General features: G+C 41.4%; 2 protein-coding genes across 2 annotated transcripts; one reads left to right on the top strand and one right to left on the bottom strand.

Annotated features, from left to right (window-relative positions):
- Positions 1–21: 21 nt before the first annotated feature.
- LOC119432332 (nucleic acid dioxygenase ALKBH1) lies at positions 22–3,670 on the top strand. The gene has a single exon (XM_037699496.2). The coding sequence runs from the start codon at positions 575–577 to the stop codon at positions 1,475–1,477; it is 903 nt and encodes a 300-aa protein (XP_037555424.1). The 5' UTR covers positions 22–574; the 3' UTR covers positions 1,478–3,670.
- A 124-nt stretch (positions 3,671–3,794) lies between these two features.
- On the bottom strand, positions 3,795–23,439 carry LOC119434135 (serine/threonine-protein kinase Nek8). The gene is made up of 16 exons (XM_037701458.2): positions 23,071–23,439; positions 20,675–20,880; positions 19,705–19,760; positions 18,811–18,987; positions 15,577–15,626; positions 14,842–14,923; positions 13,958–14,169; positions 12,608–12,672; positions 12,347–12,504; positions 11,261–11,369; positions 10,559–10,635; positions 10,314–10,434; positions 8,348–8,498; positions 7,190–7,320; positions 5,383–5,523; positions 3,795–4,337 (listed from the first exon to the last, which is right to left on the bottom strand). The coding sequence occupies exons 1-16, from the start codon at positions 23,115–23,117 to the stop codon at positions 4,177–4,179; spliced, it is 1,944 nt and encodes a 647-aa protein (XP_037557386.2). The 5' UTR covers positions 23,118–23,439; the 3' UTR covers positions 3,795–4,176.
- Between the last annotated feature and the right edge of the window lie 95 nt (positions 23,440–23,534).

The following is a 23,534-nucleotide window of genomic DNA, read 5'->3' as shown; positions in this document are numbered from 1 at the left end:
CGTGCCGCCAGCGTTATTTCTTTCTTACCGAGCTCGTTCTTAATATTACAAAAAAAGTGTTCCTTAGCAATTGTCTATTTAAATTAACAATAAAATACTGGCTTTTATTTTTGTAACACGCACATTAGCTCACAGTTTGAAGAGGGAAATAGTGCTATATGTCCATCAATCGTGTGCGTACGTTGCGTTCGATTTTGAAAGTTTTGAACAGTTTGCAAAGTATGACGCCACTAAAAGTTAGACAAACTTTGTTTATAGCGTTATTTTTGAAATAAGACGCTCGTTATCAGCTGTTGTAGCAGGGCTGTGGCGTATATGTTTAAAAAGCGGGTGTTCAACGCTTCTGTTTACATCAACGCTGTCTGATTGCTTACTGCACTACCATACTTCAGCCTACGAGTGATAGTAGCGATCTTACAACTTTTGTTAACAAGTGACGTCATTAATTCTTGAAACTGACCGACAACCAGAGGCACGTTGTGACTGATCTCGCCGCACTCGATCAACTTGACCACGTTCAAGTTGCGTCTGGCGCTCATCAGGCAGTTTATTAAAAGTAGTGTTTTGTAGTAACATGTACACTGACGACGGTGGCGATCTCTTGAAGAAGGACTTCAAGTATTACAAGAGGAAAGCCGTGCGGCCAGATTTGTCGAAAGTGATCGATTTTGAGAGACCGGAGGAATTTCCCGTCGAAGTGCACGCGCGGTTGCAGACGACGCCGGACTGCAGCGAGGTCGGTCTCGTCAGCGAGTCCGAACTGGTGTGCTACTCCGTGCCTGCTAATCGGGGTCTCGTAGTAATACCCAATCCTTTCACGCCCCGTGGACAACGCCAGTGGGTGAGCCGAACGCTGCGTTCGTATCCTAAACCACCAAACTGCACTAATCTGAAGGCGCTGAAGCCGCCGGACGTGTTTCCCGCATCGCTGAAACGCGACGAGTTTTACAAGAACCTCCGGTGGGTAACGCTGGGCCTGCACCACGACTGGGACTCCAAGGTGTACGACCTCGAAAACGCCACCGCCTTTCCCAGCTGTCTCGAGGCGTTGACCAAGAAACTCGCTACCTTGCTCGGGCACACGGGATTCGAACCCGAGGCCGCGATCGTCAACTACTACGCCATGAACTCGACGCTAAGCGGTCACGTCGACCGTTCCGAGCTCGACCTGGGTTCGCCTCTGTTCTCCGTGAGCTTCGGACAGACCGCCGTGTTCCTCATCGGAGGGGCGACCAAGGACGTGAAGCCGACGGCCATGTTTCTGAAGAGTGGCGACGTCGTCGTGATGACGGGAGAATCCAGAGTGGCTTACCACGCCGTGCCGCTGGTGCTACCGCGAGAGGACGACGCGCCGTGGAGATGCGTTGCGGAGACGTGGGGTGGTGATAAAGCAGGTGGTGAATGGAGCGCCGAAGCGGAGTACTTGTCTGACCATAGAATCAATCTAAACGTGAGGCAGGTGTTCGCAAAAAGCTGATGGTCCCCGTTTGGCTGTGGCCAAATTTAGGTGTGCAATATTGCGCCATCTTTTCTGGCTTAGGGCCGTTGCCTCGTCAGATGCAATGTCATGTGGTACATGGCATCATCTGCTGCTGCAAAGAGCTCAAGTTGTAATTAAGTCAGTGTTGCAGGTACCCAGAGTATTGCGTATGGAACTTTTCCTGTGTTAAGAATAGCATGAACAAACACCTAAACTGGCTCATGCAAGACACATCAGTGCAACTTTGGTTGCGCGTGAAACTTTCATACACTGTGTGCATATGAAAGTTGTTCCGATGTGGAAAAAAAAAGTGTGCTGTCGCACCAAAATATGGAACTGCGTGTTCCAGTTCATGTTCACATGTGCATGATGCAAGCTTTTCAAATGTGACAGGTGTCATGTACAAAATCTGTTTGAAGTGAACAGAACTGCAGTGGTGTTCCAGAATATGGAAGAGATGAATGGCCAGGGTTACTCCAGAACCATCTGTCAGGAGTGAATACCATACTGAGCAGTCGCAGTGCCTTTGAGTGCCACCTTTGACTTTCTAGTCCTCAATTTTTACGGATGTGTCAGTTTCCCCGCAATGTTAAAGTCCAACTGCAACAAAATTTTACTTCAGCTAAATTGGCTCTAAATTAGTAGAATGAACTATTGAAGCAATCTTGGCGGAACTGATTAAGGTCTGGTAATTGTCTAATTTTCTTATTAGCAGCCTTCAAATGGCATCTAAGCAGACGACGTGTGCACCTGGTGGTTAATGGATATAAAATAAGTCCCAGCACACCTCTTCCAGCTCCTGCAGGTGCTAGCCTAATATCGGAGGTATTGTTGAGGAGCTATACTGGTTCTCAACACTCTAGGTCATGCGCCATTTCTGTAAAGCGGTGATGGCAGCATTTTGTTCAGTTCCTGTATCAAAAACATCTATTAATGCGAACTTTTCGTGACACATCCACTCATATTCCAGATGTGCAATTTTTCTCGGAAGCTGTTTTAAATTTATGCTATCCTGAACTAGGTTTTTCACACAGTCTAAAATTTGGACGCTGTTAGACATTGCCTGATGTTAATTTGCACATCTATGAGAAAGTGGGCACCTATGAATTAATCTTCAAGCCAACAGTTATTGAAGTCCATTTAGTGAAGTTGGAAAGGGGTCCCTTCAGGCAAGACACGTAATTTGCAGAGTTATTGTGGCTGAGTATTGTTGAGGTCAACCTACAGATTTGTCAGGCAGAGACAAATTTGCCTGCTGGCTACGTTGTGACAAATTTGTATGAATATTTCAACCATCCTTTTAGAAGATTAGAACTTAGATTGTTTAATGTAAGGTTTACTTCTTGACAAATGTGCCCGAGTGATCACCTCAGACTACAACCATTTTGGCTGTCATATTTATGTGGCATGTGTGTCAGCTGAGTCTAATGCATGGTGTCTCTCCTCTTTCGAAGATATTTCAAGTATGGCAGAAAGGGCAATAAAGGCATGTTAATAACACCTGAAAGGGGTTGAGACATCAAATTTGTGGCTAGCACATTATTTGTTTCAAACGTTTCTTATTGCTCCAGGAAGCATGATACACGTTTGAAGATTCATATATTCTCGGTAAATAATTTAATATCGCATTATTTATGTGAACTATTTTCAGTTCCGGTTTCTGGGTGCCGAGTTGGACAGTGATGTCACTGTCTAGGAAGCTTGGTCACGTGGGCCCACAAAGCTGTGACGTACGCACTACTGCATCGTCTGCTATCGCACACACGTTCTGTACCAGCACAGGCAAACAAAACCATGCCGACAGTTGTCATGGCTAGCAGTGGCAGCTCCGATTCCGACTCTACGTCTGCGTCCAATACGGTTCACTGCAATATAGACTCGAGGCTCTCTAGGCTTGCCCGGTGCTGTGGGTCACCGCTCATTGTACGTCACTCTAATGTGGTATGACGTCACTAAACTTACGTTACCCTTCCAACACAGTGACGGTGATGTCAATTGCGCTAGCGATGGGACTCGATCGCGAGAACGAGCCTTTAGGCACTCTTTGGAAGCGAATTAAAGAATATTTTAAAACGTTTGCTGTGTCCAACACTTCATGTTGAGTGTCCTTGCATACAGAGGAAGCCTACAGCAGTTTCTTTATAGCCTCAAAATTTGGTGTCAACCCCTTTAAAGCATTGAGTGTAGAGTGAGCAAGGTGTTTGCAATGCTGCCGGAATTAGTTTCAGAACTACGGGGTAATGCGAAAGAGTCACCTAGAAAAATTTCTTTTGAAATCTGAACCATATTCGTTCCTTTTGCTTTTTAGTGGCAGTACGTTAGCATAAACTACCACGACTGCAGATGAAAATGGCTCTATTTTCAGTGAGCTGCACTGGCTCGCTAATCGAATCAGTTTACTTTAATGCACACTGTAGTGAAAACATGAAGCGGATATAATAATGAAAACAGTATTTGTAGACCTGGGGAAATTTCTGACCACACAAGAAACAATTGTATATGTGTTTTATTGTGAATCTGTACGTCACTGAAAAACAAAAAAAAAATACAGGAAAAGTGAACACACTTCCGGCATTGCCATCTTGGCAGTCGCTGTCGCTAAACAAATACAAAGTCACTTCACCTTTTTTCACTTCATCTTCACCTTATTTCAACTTCACCTTATGTTCTGAACATACATAACAAAACCTAATCAACTATTTTTTTGACAAGTGCCCCTTGGCAACCACTGCTGCGATGATAGCAGAAGAACAAGCAAGATCAACAACTTTGACGTGATCTGGTAACTGTGGCACTGGAGATATCTCTTCTGGTTTGTTGTCTGGCTTCAGGTGTTTCCACTGAACAAATTTTGTGCCTGCGAAGTGACAAAAGCAGAAGTGCGTCACTACAGCGCTGCATCTTTGGAATTCACCTTGACAACACTATCTGACACTATGTGCAAAGATTCAAGTGAGAAAGATATGTTCACAGGAAACTAGAGAGAAAGTGATCAACTGTGCTCAAATACGAGATCTCTCCATTGTCAACATTCCGACAAGGGGACTCTTTTTTTTTTTTCACTTTGGTTGTCGGCTTGTCTTTGTCAGGGTCCTTTTAAAGAAAATAAGGTTCAACTAGGGATGCAGATAAATTAATTACCATGAAATTAGTAAGGAACGGCTTGTGAGAAAAAAGGAATATTAAAAAAATATATGTAACAGTTGGGGCAGGGGATATGATTAGCTCTGTTCTGACCAGGTGTTAAAGACCACAAAAGTGAAGTACTGTTGTTTATATTCTTGCCATTAGTATAACATATGGAATCAAGAATTATGTTTCAGACATTTATGCCTGTTGGTTGCAGTGTCTTGAACTTGTGGGTGAGATACGACCATATTTTTTGCCTCTAGGAGAGAGCAATTATATCTGATATGATCCTAACATATCTGTACCATTTGGAAACCATGTTAAAGTGAGAGGCTTTGCAGCCGTAGACAACCTGTAGTTTAATGACTGCAGAAGTGACAATTTATGAGCTAATAATCTGTGTTGAATGTTGTAAACTAGAGTCCACGTGTGTGTGGTTTATTCACTTACTGTGCCCTTGATCGACAGGGAAACAATGATAGACTAAGCATATCATGAGAATACCGAATATTGAGGGTCTAAAAAGTGAAAAGACGTTCACGATGAGCGTGGCCAGAGGCTGTCTTCAGAGCGTAGCTGTAGTTAAACTTATCTTAGGAAGCTCACGGTACCATGATCCTCATCTGTTGTTGGTTGTTTCGTAACCTTGTTTATTGATCTGACTGTATGTTAGCATTTGGAGCAGGAATTTTGTGTATATGTCGTTTGTAGCTAAGTGCAGACGGTTGAACGTACATGTGTTGGCCAGAAAAGCTCGAATGACACAAACTGACCTTTGAGCACCGCTACAAACAGGTCTCCAGCACAGCCCACGTGTGTTGCCTGTGCTCCAAGAGAAACCATCCTGGCAGTTGCACCATCACAGGTAGCAGCTGAGCGCTGCTGCAGTCCAAGAAGAAAGACCATGCCAACGTCTGCAAAGCATTTGGAAAAGTAACTCTTTTGGTTATTGCTTGCAGAACAAGTGTTACCAGATCAGTGCAATAGAGTTAGTACCATGTTATCTCCCACATTGTCTTTTGGGCACAAAAGAAGAAACCGTTTCAAATGTTTTTATTAAAACACTGCGGATGAGCTGATAACTGGTAGTGCAGGTAATGGAATGTGTAGACAAGTCAGACTTGTACACATTAGTTTTTTAAGAACATACTGTGGATAGATCAAACTGTCTTTAAAGGGATACTAAATAAGAATACTAAATCAGTTTAGATTGATAAAGCATTCAACCAAAAGTCTGTTTTTGGCAATTTCGTGGTAAGAGCTTGATTTAAAAAAAAAATTTATTTAATACTTTACAGAGCCCAAGAGGGGCGTAGTGTAAGGGGGGTGATACATGAAAGGTATACATAGCAGTCTTAAGTAAAAACAACATATTACTACAAAAGAAAACAAAAGCCAAACTACCATTTCTTTCGACAAAACTCCAACACCATGCAAAAAACACTTGCAAAATGCTAAAAACGCTTGTGTACAGTGTATACTGCGTATGTAAGTACGTCGTAAAAGGTTCCCAAAACCTGCCACGTTCAGTCTTTGGCTCCTTTAATCAGCATAAACAACTTTTCCAATAAAAAATTCACTCGGCCTGAGCAGATGCTTTCAAAATCCATGATGTGACGCTGAGCTGATGTGGGAACTTTAAGGTGACATTGCCACCCATCCCTCATTTTTTGCATTTCTTATAGCTTATTAAGCTTCATCTCATGGTGGAAGTGGCGGTTTTTGGTATTGAAAAAGAGTACTAAAACAGCCTAACTTATTTTCCGCTTTAGTGTCCTTTTAAACTCTGAGTTGTCCAAAGTGCCACTTCTACCTTAAAAAGAAGTTTCATAAATGAGAAAATGACATAAACATAGGACAGGATTGGTGCCGTCACTGTGAATGTGCAGTACAAAATTAGCAGTTTGATCAAAGTGTGGATGACCTTTTACACTAGTGGGTACTGGTTCCACATGAGTTTCTAAACAGGTGCGCATCCCCACACTTCTTTTGTGCATGTTTTTTTCTTGAAGAACTTGGAAACTGTATATTCTTGGCAACAGTGGCGCAGTTGTTACTTCAAAGCACTAACCTGTCAATTTAGCTAATTCTGTGCAATTTTGGGACTTATTAAATCACATAACATTTATAAAGTTATCAAATCATTTATGTGAGTTCTGCAAGAGTTCTACTCACAAATTAGTATATATTTCAGAGCAGTGTGTGATATGCCAATTTTGTCAGCTTTAAGTGTCATAATCGATGCAGTTTACCCAAATGTGGTATTGTTTCTAGTCGCTGAGTTACAGAGCTTACAGGCAGCGGCAGAAGTAGTAGTAGTAGTGGTGGTGGTGCCTAAATAAAAATTTGTTTCTAACAGTCGCAAGGTCTCTTTTAAATGCAACAAGCCTTATCAAGATATGTGAAGTGGGTGCCAAACAAAACAATTTCTCTGTTATCATGCATTTAACTCGGAGCACATTGGGAAAGCATCCTCTTAAAGGTTTGAGGTGCATGCATGAAAGGGCCCAACTTATTCAAACTTCGCCCCCCACCATGTTGTCTTTTTGTGAGAAGGCTTTGAGAACTAGATCATCTCACCAGTTAGTATCATGGTGGTGTTTTCATTGCCAGTCACGTGAATGACATGATGGCCTGCAAACAGACGTCGAGGAACTTCGGTGAATTCTCCAATGTGTTTTCTGCCGTCGTTGATGCCTAGCTTCTTATTCCTGCCACGAAATGAAGAGTTGCGATGGTGAAAATGTGTGACAACATGCTGCACTTCATGGTTAATTATAAGTAAATAAGTCAATTTTAACTTGCAACTGTGACTGAATATGCTTTTCCAGTGGATAATCTAGTTGGTAATTATTGATATTACACATGCGCACAAGGTATTCAAACGATTCATCAATATGAATTTTGCAAAGCTCGTGTAGACAAAGTAAAAATTTTCTGTAAACTGTGACCTTGCATGATTTCCATCCTCAATTTGTCTATTCGATTTTTCAATCTAGATTGAGGATCATTTGGTTATGGAATTATAAGCATGATGCTTATATTTTGTTTAGACTACCAAATTTCAGTGATTATTGTTAAAAATTGCCTAAATTAAAAATATGCTTCCCTTTTTTACTCTTCTAAATGAAACATGTGCTGCCCAAGTCGGTCACTCATTGTCACCCAAATAAATAAAAATTATTTATTGATTTCAGTCAGTACATTATCTTGGTGTGAAAGAGCAGCCTAATGGCATTAAAAACACCTGATTTCGATTAAAAAACACCGTCGATTAAAAAAAAAAGCATTGGCAACTAATTGCAACTTCAGAACAATAACATCCAGCAGAAATAGAGTGACTACTACAGTAGCTGACTACTAAGCGTAAACATCAACAACAAACATCAATAGTGCGAACAATATCAAAGAGGTGACAATAATACAACATCCGTCATTTGCTACGCAGTTTAACACTACATTTTTTATAGAGAACGTCTCATACGTAATCCAACACTAATTCGGGCAGTTTCGGGTATGAATTCATTGTGTGGTGTACTATGTACGTTAGCGTTTGAAAGCTGTAATTTGTAGAGATTAGGAAATGTTTATTAAGTATTTAGGGGGCAACTGTGTTTACGTAAAAGCAGCAGAAATGAAGTGCATGCATTGTGGTGTGGGCAAAAAAGTTAAGTTTTAGCACGTATTAGCTCACTACTGCACTTTAGCAAGCCCTTCAAAGCAAAGCTGACAGCACACCTGTTGCTTCCACAGGCCCAAAGTTCGCCTGCATCTGTGACTAAGTAGCTGCTGTCCATTGTGCAGAAACAATGTGTGGGACGAACGCCACTAGGTAGCTCCACTTTCACAGGAAGATCCGTTGAAGTGGAAAAGTCAATCCCCAGCATTCCTGTGCAAGAAGCGTGCATTATTAAGAGGTGGGGCAAATTTTCAAATGCAGGACATAAAACAGACTTGAAATGGACTAGTACGCTCCAAGAAAAATTTGCATGGTTTTAGAATTATCTTGTCCCCAAACAATAACTGTCATCTATGCTGTCACCTTTCTTTCTTTAATGCTGCATCAGCACGACATAGCATATTTTACAGGAAAGCAGCGAGTGCCGAGTGTTAAAAGAAAAGAAATGTACACAACATGGAAGACGATTATTGTTTGGGGACGAGAGGAGCCCCAAATGGGATAAAAGATTTTTAGAATGTAGTCCTGAGAAAGTGTACACGGTGCCATTTATGTCCCACAGTTTCCCACCGCACTCTTAAAAATTGTCACACAACATTAACCATCATTGATTTTGTGCGCATTGCAGTGCCCCCTTTACTAGATGTTCTACCATGCAAGCCGAAAGCTTCCAATTCAATCCAATCCATCGCTCCTTTTATCCTCTCCCCCCTTTCCTGGCAGCAAATGCCGGTTGCATAGTGTGCTTGTAACATAAATCATGTGTTATTACATCCGAGATAATTGTTATAGCTGCTATCATCACCGAAGCAATGAAGGACAGGTAACGCTGATATCTGGATGCTTGAAATGCATTTAAATTAGGATACATTCTTGCGCATTTGAGTTTGAAGCAAGGTATTACTTTATGAGAAAACTTAAGCTTCTCAGCCATGTCACAAGTAGTGTCGGTTATGAGTGCCATCTCTTCACTACTCCCCCGAAGGAAAGGTACTGCTGTTTTAATGGGAAAGTGAGCGACGTAGCAGGAATTAAATAAAGGAGGCATTGGTCTGCGTATCCAAAAGTTCTCCTGACAGGAAAGCAGCAGGTGCAGAGTGCTGAGAATGTAAGTGCACTGAAAGATTGTGACAATTATTGTTGTGCGACAAAATTACACCCAAAAGAAGGACGCTCTTTACAAGAGTACATCATCATCTTTGTGGGAATTTTGTTTTTCTAACACTAGGGGCCTGGTGCTTTCGTTTGAACAGTGCTGTCGATGCAGGTAGCTGTGCTGATACTCAGTGAAGCCTCAGAGTGCAGAGCCTAATGTGAGTGCAGCTGCATAAAACAAAAAGTGAACAGTTTTCAGAAATGTGTTGCGACTCCTCTTTAATTACAACATTAAAGATGTGAAGCAATAGCCTTGTAGCTACTAAATGCAGCAACATAATTATGACCTGCTTTATTGGTTATGCGTCATAACAGTGACTTGTATCCTCATAGTGAGTGAGCACAGAATTTTGTTTCGATGCTGTAAGTTGTCATGTATGCACACCATGGGAACGCAGACCAGTACGTTTAGGCAACCAGCTTGTATCTGAGACTTGTAGCCATCATCATTTGCGATTTCACAATGCTCTGGAAGTACTGTATCGGTTGTGTAAAATACAATTAAAGCTGTATTATGAGAATAAGTGGTCTCTAGTGTCAAAAAACAGGCTTCATTACTACCATTGGAGCTTAAAGCTACAGAAAGTTGAGCTAAATGGTATGCATTCATTGCTAAAGAAGGTAAGGCATGTAGACACGAACACAAGAGAAGGGAACTAGACAACACAAACAGCCATTTGTGTTGTCTGGTTCTCTTGTGTCTGTGTCTGCACACCTTCCCTTTAACGATGTTACCATTGGAGTCCACATATGCTTGTAGTAAAGCTTAGTTTCCTGTCTTATGCAATCTTTGCACTGCAGCCATATTGCTAAGAAGTGACAAGTTGAAGGCACTGTAATCTGTAGAAACAGAAGTACTACAAGGCGCACCATGTCTGGCATCTCCCCAGGCGAAGACGTCATGATTTTCGTCAATGGCAAGAACATGCGATGCTGCACAGGCCACATGTGTTATCTCGTGGCCTAGTAAAGCTTGCACTATCTTGGGTTTCTGCAGACAAAAAAGAAGGATTTTTGATAGCCCTTAGGATTGCTTCAATGTAGAAAAAGTGCAGCAGAAGCACTTGATTGGTACATTGAGCAAACCATGACGTGCAGATAGGATTAAAACTTACATTTGCACTGTCAAAATGACCGCCGTGACCGAGGCTGCCCGATTGCCCATGTCCACAAGACAGAAGTATCTTACGTTCTGCAAGAAGTCAGTAACAACAAGATCATTACAGTAAATGCTGCATTAACATATAGCAACTAATGCAGCAGAGCATAATTTCGTGCAATCAATTACCAGTTGTAGCAGCTACGTTCAAATGGGCACAGAATGCAGAAAGTGTAGTGTGCTTTCAGTACATGTTATAAACTCAATGTGGTCAAAATTTAATTCAGTGAACTCCACCATGGCATCTCTCAATACCCCTAAGCTGCTTTAGGATGCTAAACCAAATAAACAAATAAATAAACCCATCAATCATTCAGTTCATCAATCAATCTGGTCACCTGTTCTATTCCCATTAGCTACAGCAGTGCTGAAATTTCTAAAAATTTATGAAGTGTGCATTCAATAGATGACAGCAGTGTAGCCCCAGTTATTAACACAAATAAATGGGCCTGTTACACCATATGTGATAGTAAGCAGAAATGATATTATACTGTTTATATATTGTCATGTTAATGTCCTATCATATGACATGATCAGCACCTTCGAAGTAACAAAAGTCGCTCGGAAGAAGCTTGTATTTGTGAGGAAATAAGACAAGCCAGCTTTCTTAATTGTAAAATGCAAATGAGCGAAGCACTCCTTTCGGATACTTACTCACCTGACAACAAAACGATAAAGTCAGCTCCACAACCAGCATGGGTTATACGATCACTGAGGTAGTCCTTTACGATCTTTGCTTCATAAGTCTTCTCCTTTGACTGGCCTGTCTAAATTGAAATGACAGGCCAGAGCAGCAAAGAATGATTAAAATTGGTTATTTATCCAATATAACAAATTAAATCTAAAATGTTTGTTGTTGATATCAGCGTGAAATAAATATATGCCTATAACAAATATCTGATATAAAAATAGCATTTTCATTCTGAACATGAATTCGTTACAATGAATTACTGTATATGTTATCTATTTGTTTGCTTTTTTATTCGATAATGAAACAAATAATATGCACTTAGATAAGAAAAAACAAAATCTGTCCAGTCTATAAATAGTACAAGAATATTGAAGTGACTGAACCTCAGCCCTGTCAAAAAAGGCAATTGACTCCAAATTGGAATACCAATTGGAAAATTTCCAATCATGACTGGAACGTGACCAATTGGTTTTTGTTGGAGTAATGGCGAGTGTAGGTCACCCGAATGCTGGCCAATTAGGAAATGCTTTTATATATAAGAGAAGTTTTATGAATATGGGCCCAAGTTGCACCTCTGTGTGCTGTGACGACTTGCGAGGCCAGGAGCTTCCTCGACTGTAAGAGTTCTGGTACATTGACTGTGGACTTAACAGCAAGCACTATCACACTGTATATGTAGTCACAAACACAAATAACTGCAAAAATGAGATGTATAGAATTATTATTATTGTTAAATCACCTATAGAATAATATGCACCCTATACAAACTTCTGTTGGAGCCAAGAAACTATTAGATAATTGTACTCGACTAATATAAATCTTCATTAGAATTTTTACTAGGGTAGTGCCTTTAATCTTCTGCGACACTTGTAGTATCATTGAGCACAATTACGGAGAGGAGAAAAACGAAGTGGACATGACCCGTAATTCCATTCAACGACACTACATGATACACCAACTGGCCCAACAGTCTACGCTTCTGCGACACTGTTTCGCCTTCTACATGTGTTGAAAAAATTTGCAATACTGCAGAACGAGGAGTTCGAACAATACCACTTTCCAAACGATGGCACTTCCATATGATGTGACGCCTACAACAGAATCCAATCCAACGGCCACATCACTAATGCAGCCATGCCCATCCGGGACTTCCAGCTTAATAGCCGCTGCAGTGTTACTCTCCCAAACAAGCAGTGATGTTGACATATCTCCTGCAAAATTGGCGGGCATTAGAAGCAGTGTCCGTAGACTTCCTGAATGGACTGTCATAGACAATGAAATAATGAATAGCTGCAGAAGTCACATTAATCTTACCTGAGTTTGCACGAGACCGCTGACCAACACTAGCCAAAGACAGTGTTGAAGACAAACGGTCTTTCCTATAGATGAAAGAAAAAAATATATATAGGTCTCGTATGTTTCTTAGAGTGATGCTTTGCGGTGATCTCATATCTGTCATCATTTGTAGTGAGCAGATCAAAACACAAGTTCAGAAGGAAACAAGGTGCATGTTTAAGAAGGCCAGAAGGTATTCACATCACTGATTTTGTTTTTTTCCACATTGTGTTGCGTATTTACTCTTTTCATGCAAGTTCTTTTTCTCATGCAGCCACTTTGGAGAAGTATTATTTTCGATTAAAACTGCTTGTTTGGTTAAAAAAGCACAGCAGTGAGTGTATATAAAGTTTGAAAAGATGATGTATTGACTGCTCAAGTTTCGAAACATCAGTGAAGGACCAGAAATACGTGGAGAAACTGGCCACTTAATTTGCAAGCACTCAGCTGAAGCTTAACGGACACTGACATCATGATATAAACTTTTTTTTTTTTTCAGCTTGAAAAGCACCATTGCTAATCACTAAACAGATTTCCTCATTTCTTAGTATACTCTCTTCATATTACACATTTGTTTCACCGTACATTTTCCAGTGGTCTCTAAATCACAGTGTGTAGATGTTTTGCATCCAATGCATGCTATGGTGGCTATTGTACGTTTCGTAGGATCCTTGCACCTCTGTGCCTGTGTTATGATACAGTGCTGCTTTTGACAAATTCAGAGAACAATTGATGAATCATAATTAACTGAGGCTAATTACAGATGCAACAAGGGAAGATATGCACAGGACTAACGCAGGACTATAATGCATCTCTTGTTTAAACAGTGCCAGAAAAAATAAAAATATACAAACATGTTGTTAAGCACAATACATACATTTGTTGATATACATCAGCCTTCTTTTTCTCAATTCTAGTCAACAGTGTTTCAGTGAACAGCTAGCGTACCTTGGCTCAGTGGCTCTGGCATTCCAGTGCTGTGCAAAAATGGGAAAATGTTAAGGTACCATTTTGGGTGCCCCAGGTGGCTAGAATGCATCTGGAACCCTATGCAACAGCATTTCCCATAGACCCTGTGTTGCATTGCAGTGTTTAACTGAATCAATCAACAACTCGAAACTTGCCTGCTTTTTTTGTCATAATTGAGACAAAAGACCATGCTGTAACATATTCTGCCATAAGCTAGTCAGTGCAAGTCGGTAGATTCATGACGAGATGGCTACAGACGCAACATTCAAGTGGATAAAAAGTAATTAAAAATTTTCAGCTATGTACCCATTCAAACCTTTACAGATAAATTGCAACAAATCATTCTTGCCAAGCACGTACTGTGCGACACAGGGTAGTGAGCCGATTGTGAGGTAGAGGTTGCAGATTACAGGCAGCAAAATGGGTTGTGCCATGAGCTGGTTGACAGATGGTCGCTGCGATGGCTCCTTCTGCAGCAGCTGCTCAAGCAGAAGGCGAATCTGGGCGCTGTAGTGGTCACTGACGGGCTCATAGGATCCTCGGATGATCTTTGTCACCAGGCTTGGAATGTGCTATATGTGTGATGACAGTTGTTGGGGCAAGTTAGTGCAGCAAATAAAGCGACTGAAAAATGTTAATGACAGCAAATCGTGCTGAGAAATGCATTTTTGGAAACTCGCAATGCTGTAAACTCCAGAGAAAGTGAATTCCCCTCCCCCTACTGCTCACAGGCTCGAAAGTACAGTGTACTCTCGTTAATTCGACTTTGCACTTTCGAAGGCGCTGTAAAGCCCAGGCAAAGAAACATACCTTGCAATGGAAGGAAAACTCCTTTAGTTCGAATGCGAAAGCATGTTGCTTCAGTTAATTCGACTCCCACCAACGTCCCTGATATTTGCAGCAGCCACTAAGGCTTGAAAAAATGAGAAATTCGGCAGACGGCCGTATTGCTTCCGTAGGTGTGCAGCTGTTTTGCATTACTTGTCCTTTAAGTTTGTGTTGAGAACATTCCTAGCATTACCTCTTCTTTCAGTTCATTGCTGAGACAGTGTTTTAAACATGTCGGGCAATCGTTGCTGCATGCTGGTAGAGTTTTGCTTCAAGTGCACTAAACAAGAAAGACATTACAGGCTACATCATTTCATTTTTTCATTTTTTTATCACTGAAAATGTGTTTCACTGATTTCAAGAAGGAGAATATGTCAAACCGCATTTCAAAGTTTGTAGCATAATGACAGACTCACATTGCCTTCGAAGGGACCTCTCAGTGTCAGGAGTTCATACAAGATGCAGCCCAGTGCCCAGATGTCACTCTTCTGGTTGTAGCTGAAATCAATTTGTACATGGCCACATTGCGAAGTGCCGTATTTGCATGTGTGAAACCATGTGTCAAAGGGGCACTGAAGAGAAACACTAAATCATTGTATACTGATAAAGTGTTCTCTCAAAACAGTATTTTTCTTTTTCAATTTTGCGGTAATTGATATATTACTAGAAAAAAAAAAACAACGCCAAACTTTTTATTGTTTTATATTTTGTGCTGGAACTTTAGTCCGGATACGTCCAGTCTGGCCCGTCACAGATTTCAAAATATTTTCTCGTATTTGGCTGTTGTGGAGCAGTAACAGTTCTTGGAGCTTGCTTAAGTTCAGTTTTTGGCTCTTCTTAAAAAGCAAAGTAGTCAATCTTTACCGATGAACTAGGCCTGGGCAGACAGCCTCAAAATCAATGATGTCGTGTTGCTGGCTGAAGCTGGGAACTTCACGGCGGTGGCACCACCCGCCATTCATTTTTACGTGTCTACTGGCTTATCAAGCCTCCTCTGATTGTAAGAGTGGCTTTTCTGATATTCTAGAAAGGTAATTTAACAACACAGCTTGGCATAATTTTAACTTGTCCCTATATATTGTCCCTTTAATTGTCCATTTAATGGAAGTCGAGACCTGCATCATATAAAAAAATAATCACAGAGAACTTACGGCTTGCCTACAAATACCTCTGGTGAGAGGTTGTTTGGAGTGCCCACCAGCTGAAATGAGAGAAAATTATTCAAAATCAGAACCTGCTATTAAAGGGATGAATAAATTATTTTATTAAGGGAGGCTTTGCTATTGATATAGTATAGCGACTTCTTGAACAATAGTAACCAGATGATGTAGTGCATGTTGACATGAAGACGAGGCACTGGTGAGATAGTGATTCTGCGTTTAGTGTGTTTTATTAGGATCCCCATGCGAAAATTTTAAGTGGGATTTCAAGTGTTTCAAAGTGGGACCACAACGGGTCCCACTTGCTTCAATGGGCCATTAATGATGGCACTACTTGGACCACAACTGCTCCCAACTTTCTTTTAAGTGGCCATTGATGGCGATATGGTACCGACCCACGGATACTTTTATGCAATGGACCACAACGGGTCCACTAGCCAAGTGGTAACGTTCAATAAACCACTTCAATGGTCCCCTTTCAGTGGTCCCTGTTCTATAAATCACTTGCAAAGTTTCCTGTTCAATCAACCACTTGCAAGTGGTCCACTGCCCAAGTGGGCCCTGTTTCAATAAACCACTTCAAGTGGGTCCCCACTGCCAAGTGGTGACTTGTTCAACTAAACCACTTGCCAAGTGTTCCCACTTTCCAAGTGGTCCCTGTTCAATAAACCACTTCAAATGGTCCCACTTGCCACAGTGGTCCCTGTTCAATACACCACTTCAAGTGGTCCCACTTCCAAGTGGTCCCTGTGCAGTAAACCACTGGCCACGTGGTCCCTGTTCAATAAACCACTTTCAAGTGGTCCCACTTGCAAGTGTGACTTGTCATAACCCCTTCAGTGGTCCCACTTTCCAAGTGGTCCTGTCTCAATAAACCACTTCCATTGTCCCACTTGACAAGGTGGTCCCCTGTTCAATAAACCACTTCAAGTGGTCCCACTTTCCAAGTGGTCCCTGTTCAATAAACCACTTGCCAAGTGGTCCCTGTTCAATAAACCACTTCAAGTGGTCCCACTTGCCAAGTGGTGACTTGTTCAATAAACCACTTGCCAAGTGTTCCCACTTTCCAAGTGGTCCCTGTTCAATAAACCACTTCAAATGGTCCCACTTGCCAAGTGGTCCCTATTCAATAAACCACTTGCCAAGTGGTCCCTGTTCAATAAACCACTTCAAGTGGTCCCACTTTCCAAGTGGTCCCTGTTCAATAAACCACTTCAAATGGTCCCACTTGCCAAGTGGTCCCTGTTCAATAAACCACTTCAAGTGGTCCCACTTGCCAAGTGGTCCCTGTTCAATAAACCACTTGACAAGTGGTTCCTGTTCAATAAACCACTTCAAGTGGATCGAAGTTATTATGCACTGGCTTGTTCACCTCATCCTCCTCCCCCATTGAGGGTATGTACACGTACATACATTGAGGGCACGTACATTTTATGTGCATACACATACATAAAAATGCTGCTAAGACAAGTCCCCTTGTTGAAATGTTGGCTCCAGCGACATTCCTTGTTCGACTGCAGTTGATCGCTTCAATACTCCATTTCCTCGTGGATTTCTCTCTTGTTTGGATTTATTAAGAAGTTTGTGCCTCAAAGTGAAGACACTGAAGCAGTGTGTTTCAATATTCTAAAATGTCAAATCTAAAACATTGCAGAATGCTTGTCTTTCACATCTTCTTGCAGCAATTATTGAGGCCTACTTTTATTCTTGAGTTGAAATTAGGGCCTAACCACAAGGTACAAGTTTCTGACAGATGTTCGGCATTGGGTGACGTCGACTGGTTTTTACGCTCAATTGCTTGCTACTTTGGGTGTCGGCACTGTGATCTGCCATGGGCATACTTTGGCACTGATGCGAGCATTGCCTCCAGTGTCGCATTGTTTTTGACGGCGACTCTGGTCAGCGCTGACACTAAAAATCCTTCGGAAACTTGTTCCTTGCGGTTGGGGCTTTGGTCATGCTAACTTTTACTGTTGTTTTCTCATACAAGTGTTCTCTTTGTGACAATTGGTTCTCATACAAGTGTTCTCTAATATATATCATGTTGATCTGTGCTAAAAGAATTTTGTCTCCTACTATCACATCACAACTTGCAACAATTTTTAATGTTGTCTTTGTCTGTCCCATTGCACAAGGCTAGCAGTAATGCATAAATAATAAAAGATAACAAAAGACAGCAAAAATTTTAAAAGATCATTTGGGGGAAATAAAGCCTCATAACACGTGTTTTAACTGAATAAACTGAATTTTGATGTTAGAATGTTTAACTTTCATGTTTGCCCTATGAGTGATTTGTGTCTTTATATTTTATTGGAGATCATGTTACACTTTCTTGTGCTACTGGTTTTTTCATTTTCCTGTTCTTTTCTTTTCTAATTCTAATGCACTATCACTGAGGCCTAGCTCCAGGTGGTCCTTCAGAAGGGTTTCTGTGTTTTCTTTCTTTTTTTTTCTGTTGTTTCATGGTGCCCGTGTCTCCAGCTGGTCATGGGCATTTTTCAGGAATCAATCAATCAAGGAAAGTATAATGCCATTGACACATTCCTGCTTTATATAATTTTTCATTCTACGCGCTCACGGTGAAGAACATGTTGAACAAGGCTTTCAAATTATATGATCTGGATCAAGTGTTTTCTTGGGCAGTGGGCTTTAAAGTGAATTTCTTTGGCTCGCTTTCTTTGTTGGCGGTCAAACAAGCACAGCCAATACAAAGGTGCTAATGCAAAGGGGTGCGTGCACTCGTGCAACCGAGTTGCAAGGCACGTTCATCGCCGAATGTTAACTATTACAGCTATTTGAGACACACGTGCTGTTGTGCGAGAGTTCTGTGGCATCTGAAAGTTTACAGGTAGTGGGGGAGCGCTCGGTAAGGACAGCCCTCTCTCTCGCTGCCCTCTCATCCTGCTACGGCTGTGGCAGAGGGCTCCGGGAGAAGAGCATGGCAGTTACCTTCCGTGTGGACAATGCATATAGTATAGTGGCTTAGTATAGCCACGTATACTACCGCTACAGATGTGCTGGTTAACGGCTCTGTTCTCTATGAAATTATGCAATAAAACAACAAAAACAACCTAAATATCCTCACTGCATTGAATGTGCGCCTTCAATAGCCTTTCAGAAGCGTTTGACTATTCACGAAATTCTTCTATCACTCTCTCCGCTTTATTTCTTTTTTTTTTAACTTATCAGCAATGTTATACTTGTTATTCTGTATGTAACACTTACACTTTCTGCCTTGCTTTTGCTGCTCAGAATCTTAGAGATGCCAAAGTCGCCTACTTTGACGATGCTGCGGCATTGGTTCAGGAGCAGGTTCTGAGTCTTGAGGTCTCTGTGCAGGATTTTTCTAGAGTGCACATGCTCTAGGGCGAGCAAGACTTGCGCAAAGTAGCTCAGCACTTCCTGATAAAAGAACAAAAAAGGCATTTAGGGAAGAAAGTTGTGCTAGTTGTTGATTATTCCAGAATTCAGACATACTTAACTAGAACTAAAAAGACGTAGGACTAGAACGTGTTCGTGTGACAAGTGTTATATAGGTCATGTGCCGTTGTCTGAATGATCACTCGAGGGAAGACCGGACAGCAGTCGGTGCTTTAGTGGCTGGTGGCAATCTGGTTGACCAGTGCCGCAGGTGCTTATGCAGCCTGCAGTTTTTCACAGCACTTGTGTGCTCAGATAGCTCCAGAAGCATGCTGATTGGGTGATATTCGAAGCGTTTTGTATCAAAAAAGCAGGTGAGTGGTGTGTAAGCAGTCCATCGCTGGCTCTTTCGAAAAAAGGGTTTTCTTCGCTGGAAAATAATTTCCTTATCAACTTGTTCCAATAGCTCCTGTGTGTAAAAAAAAAAAAAGAAAAAAGAGAGAGAGAGAAGAGAGAGGGGAGATTTCATTTTTGTGCCTGGGTTCTGCACATGCATTGAATTTTATGCTTCAGCATAGTAAAAATTCAGTTGAAGTCGAGCATCATGTCCCCTGTGCTTCTCGCTCTAGTCCTAGATCATTTTTGCGCTAGTTAAATATGTCTGAATTGCCGAGCTGGAAATATATGTGCTAGACGGTCATTTCATGCTGATGTCTGAAGAGTTAGAAATTTCTGTGATTGATGAGCATCATACATTACCCTCTCAGAAAGCAGGGCGCGACCTCTTTGCTTTAGGTAATCATACAAGTTTCCACCTGCAATATAAGGACTATTGTTATATTTGCTTGCTCATGAAATATCAAACCTCTTGTCCTATAATTAGCCCCTCCTCAGCAGATTGTATGTTCCGTGCTTCTTTTTGATCTTTTGCGTTCCTCTGTTACCATGAACAGTGCTGATTCATTCTGCATATATTAGAGGATTTTGTGCATTACATATGTTATGTGCCTAAATTGGTGCACTTACATGTGTGTACGTACACTGTTTCATGCTTGCTGTGGTTAAAATGCACTGCTTGGAAAGAGTCTTTGATATCTTCTTATGCAGTGTGATTACTTCGTTTTCCATGGGGGGTCTTTAGATGGAGCATGAAACTATGGTATTGACAGAAATTTTTCTGCATAACAATGCCTAAGACTATTGGTTCTCACTTGCTCTGAAGTCCATGTTGTTTGAATAATTTAATTTAATTTTTATTCATTTACTTTAATCCATTTTAATTTCATTGCCTTAGAACTGCAGTTCGGCCACATAGGTAAATAATGTACTGCAGGTTTCAGGCATGGGCCCAAGCAGTGAAGCATGCTTCACATGGAAGATGCAATAAAGATGATAAAGAAAGCTCAGAGAAGCAGCTGTCACAATTAAATGCACTCAGAAATATGGAAAAAGAAATCTAGCCTCCCCTTATTGCATAACATAAGTATGCACAATTATCGTGACATGTATTAACAAAGTCCCAGTTTATTCATTCTCACTTTGTAAGTATGACAATACTACATAGTACTGGCGTGTCTTATAGTATGGAAATGGGTGAAGGGGATAGGGTTGATGTAGAGCACTTACTTATAGGCACATGGCTCCAAAAGTGTGCGGTCACTTGGTGATAAAAACACATGCACATTTACTACCTGCACTGCAGCCTTGTGCAGTACCCTGCATAACCAACCTGGGGCATACTCCATGACAATGGCCAAGCTCTTTTCCTCGAGGAAGCTGTCGTAATAGGCAATGATGTTGGGATGGTGGAGCATCGCCAGCACTTTGGCCTCGTTCAGAGATCCTTCCTTCTCTTCTTTGGACATCTGCTGCACAGGGATGTGCTTGATGACCACTTTCCTTCCGGTGGACTTCTCGGAGTACAGCGTTACGACCCTGCGTGGGACCATGCGGAAAGGCTATAGAGAATGGTGTCGGATTAAGTGGCACACAGCCAAGGAGCCATACCACTTAGACACAGACTTATAGATTTCCACCTGCAATATAAGGACTTTTGTTATTATTGCTTGCTCCTGAAATGCCATACTTTGTGTCCTATAATTTGCCCCTGTTCAATGTCCTGTGCTCCTCTTCGATCTTTTGTATTCCTCTGTTATTGTGAAGAGCTCTCATTTCGCATGTTTAGTTGTTTAGGTGTGCAAATTCATGCACTTATGTATGTTCATGTCCACCAAGTATGCTTGCTGGTTAAAATCCATTGGTTGGAATTATTCAGTCTTTCATATCTTTGTATGCAGTGTGATTTTCCTGGATGATACTATGGTACTTACGACACGTTCCAGCAATGCATGAGGTGAAACAAAAAGAGATCAAAACAAAGCGACAACTCTAGATAAGTTGCAGCTGCAAAATAAGGTCTTTTACACACACATGCACACACACCAGCAATATGAGCATTCTGGACGTCTGATTATGTCCAGATGTTATGATCCTCTTCTCAAGTTATGACTGAAGGTGAATTGAAGCGCTGCAGAGATGAACAATCATGGACACTGATGAAAGAACAAGAAAGGAACACAGACCTTGCGCACTGACAACTTCTCAAGTTACTGCTGTCTAGTCCTTCATGAATGGCTAGGTCAACTTATATTTTACTTCTATAATGCGATTTGTGTGACACTTTCTGCCCTAGACTTGATATGTAACTACAGTCTTTAAGTATTGCACAAAACTAAACATGCGAATGCTTTGGCCATATTTTCATTCACTTAGTGGGCGCACTATTATCAGACGAAAGTTATCCTTCCCCTCTTTAAATGCGGCACATACAGTGCAATAAGGGCAAAAAGCGCAACATTTCTTTCTCTATCATTAGGGAGGATGTCGTGCACCATCATCATCCCTGTGAAGATGACAGCTTCCTCAGGAATAACATGCCTTCGCCTTTGTTGGCTCATAGCTGGTTGGCATTAAATAGAGACCAGATGCCTATTTATCATAATTTTCAGAAAACTGAATAGACAAGTGCCTGTATCATATTCTTCGGAACAGTAGCGCACCCAGGATCTCTGCCAGGGGGGGGTTGACAGTTTGCCAATACCATCTAAACAGCACTAATTTCGATTTCTTCACGGGAAATTGTCAAAAAAATGCGCTTTTTGCGAGTGTGCAGACGATTGCGCGTCTTACATCTTAGTTGCAGCACTCAAATGCGTAAGGAAAGAAAAGGGGTTAAACAAAAGGGGGGGTTAAGTCGGCCTCAGGGGGGGGTTACAACCCCCGAATCACCCCCCGTCGGTGCGCCACTGCTTCGGAATCTCCTACGCCAGCAGCGAAGCTGGATTAGCAATAGGTAGGAAAATGTGAATGCCCCCATTTGGTGATCGAGCCACATTTCTTAGCTCAACCCAGTCGAAGAATAAATGTCTCACAGAAAACACAGGGTAGTTGCATGATTAGAGACCCAAGCTTCAGGTAGTGAATAACTTATGCATCTATCTCGGCTGTATAATTTTGTTTCCATATATGGCAGTCATTACCTCAGATAAGTGTACTATATATTGCTACAGTGAAACCACATCATCGTTGATAGACGGCATCAACGTTATGCAGGCTATCTATGCATCGGACAACTGAATTCAATCGGCTCTTACTACTTCACATGATTGTATTTCCAATAACACAGAAGCTCTCATCACTATAAAGCACACAACACAATTTAGCGAACACTCAATTAGTCGTGCATGCATTTGTGTTAGTTTGCACATAATTATAGAGAATGCCTTTTCTGTTAAGACTATGATAACATTTCAGTAAGTTAATTTTGGCATGGGTTAAAATGATATTATTCACGTTAGAGGCAAATCACAGACATCTCAACAGGTTTGATCAGCCTGCTACTTTTAGCTCCTATCAGCTTCATAAACAAAGTTTTCTATGCCTCGGTTCAAACGAACTAAGATGATCTAGCCAATCTTATCAATTTAACATGCTTCGCTACCCAACGTCAGCCTACTCTGCTCTGGACACGTGGTAGCAGGTTGCTAGCGGCCGTCATGGTAAACTCGTTATTACGATCTACGCTCTGTTATACATAGCGACCAAAACAAATTAACGCGCTCATACCCGAATGCGCCTCTTCCGACCACTTCAATCTTCTCGTATCTGTTCATTTTCGGCAAGGCTGACGCAACTACTTTGTTCACTGTTGGTGGCAAACGGACAGCGAACAAAGCTCGTGCGAGTTCGTACGAGTTCGTGTTTCAAAGCTCCGTAGCGTCACTAAAGAATAATCACCCCACCAGTTTAATGCCCAAATATCAAGGCGACAAAAGCTACATACTTAACACTCGGATACCGAAATAGAAACGACTGAAAACACAGTTTTAAACTTAGCGCCTTTGTGCACGTCACGGTGGAATTTGATAATGATGATGGTTTCTGTTATTTAACTAGATTACGCTGTTACTTGTTTAGTTATTAATAACAAAAAATATGGGTGCATGCTCTTGATACTCTAAGTTTTTTTTCCCTGTTTGTCGTGAACGTGGATTGTTTGTCGTGAACGTGTTTGTCGTGAACGTGTCGTG

Source organism: Dermacentor silvarum, chromosome 11, assembly GCF_013339745.2.
Source record: "Dermacentor silvarum isolate Dsil-2018 chromosome 11, BIME_Dsil_1.4, whole genome shotgun sequence".
NCBI classification, from domain to species: Eukaryota; Metazoa; Arthropoda; class Arachnida; order Ixodida; family Ixodidae; genus Dermacentor; species Dermacentor silvarum.
Note: the sequence above shows the minus strand (reverse complement) of the source record. Positions and strands in the feature narration are given on the sequence as shown.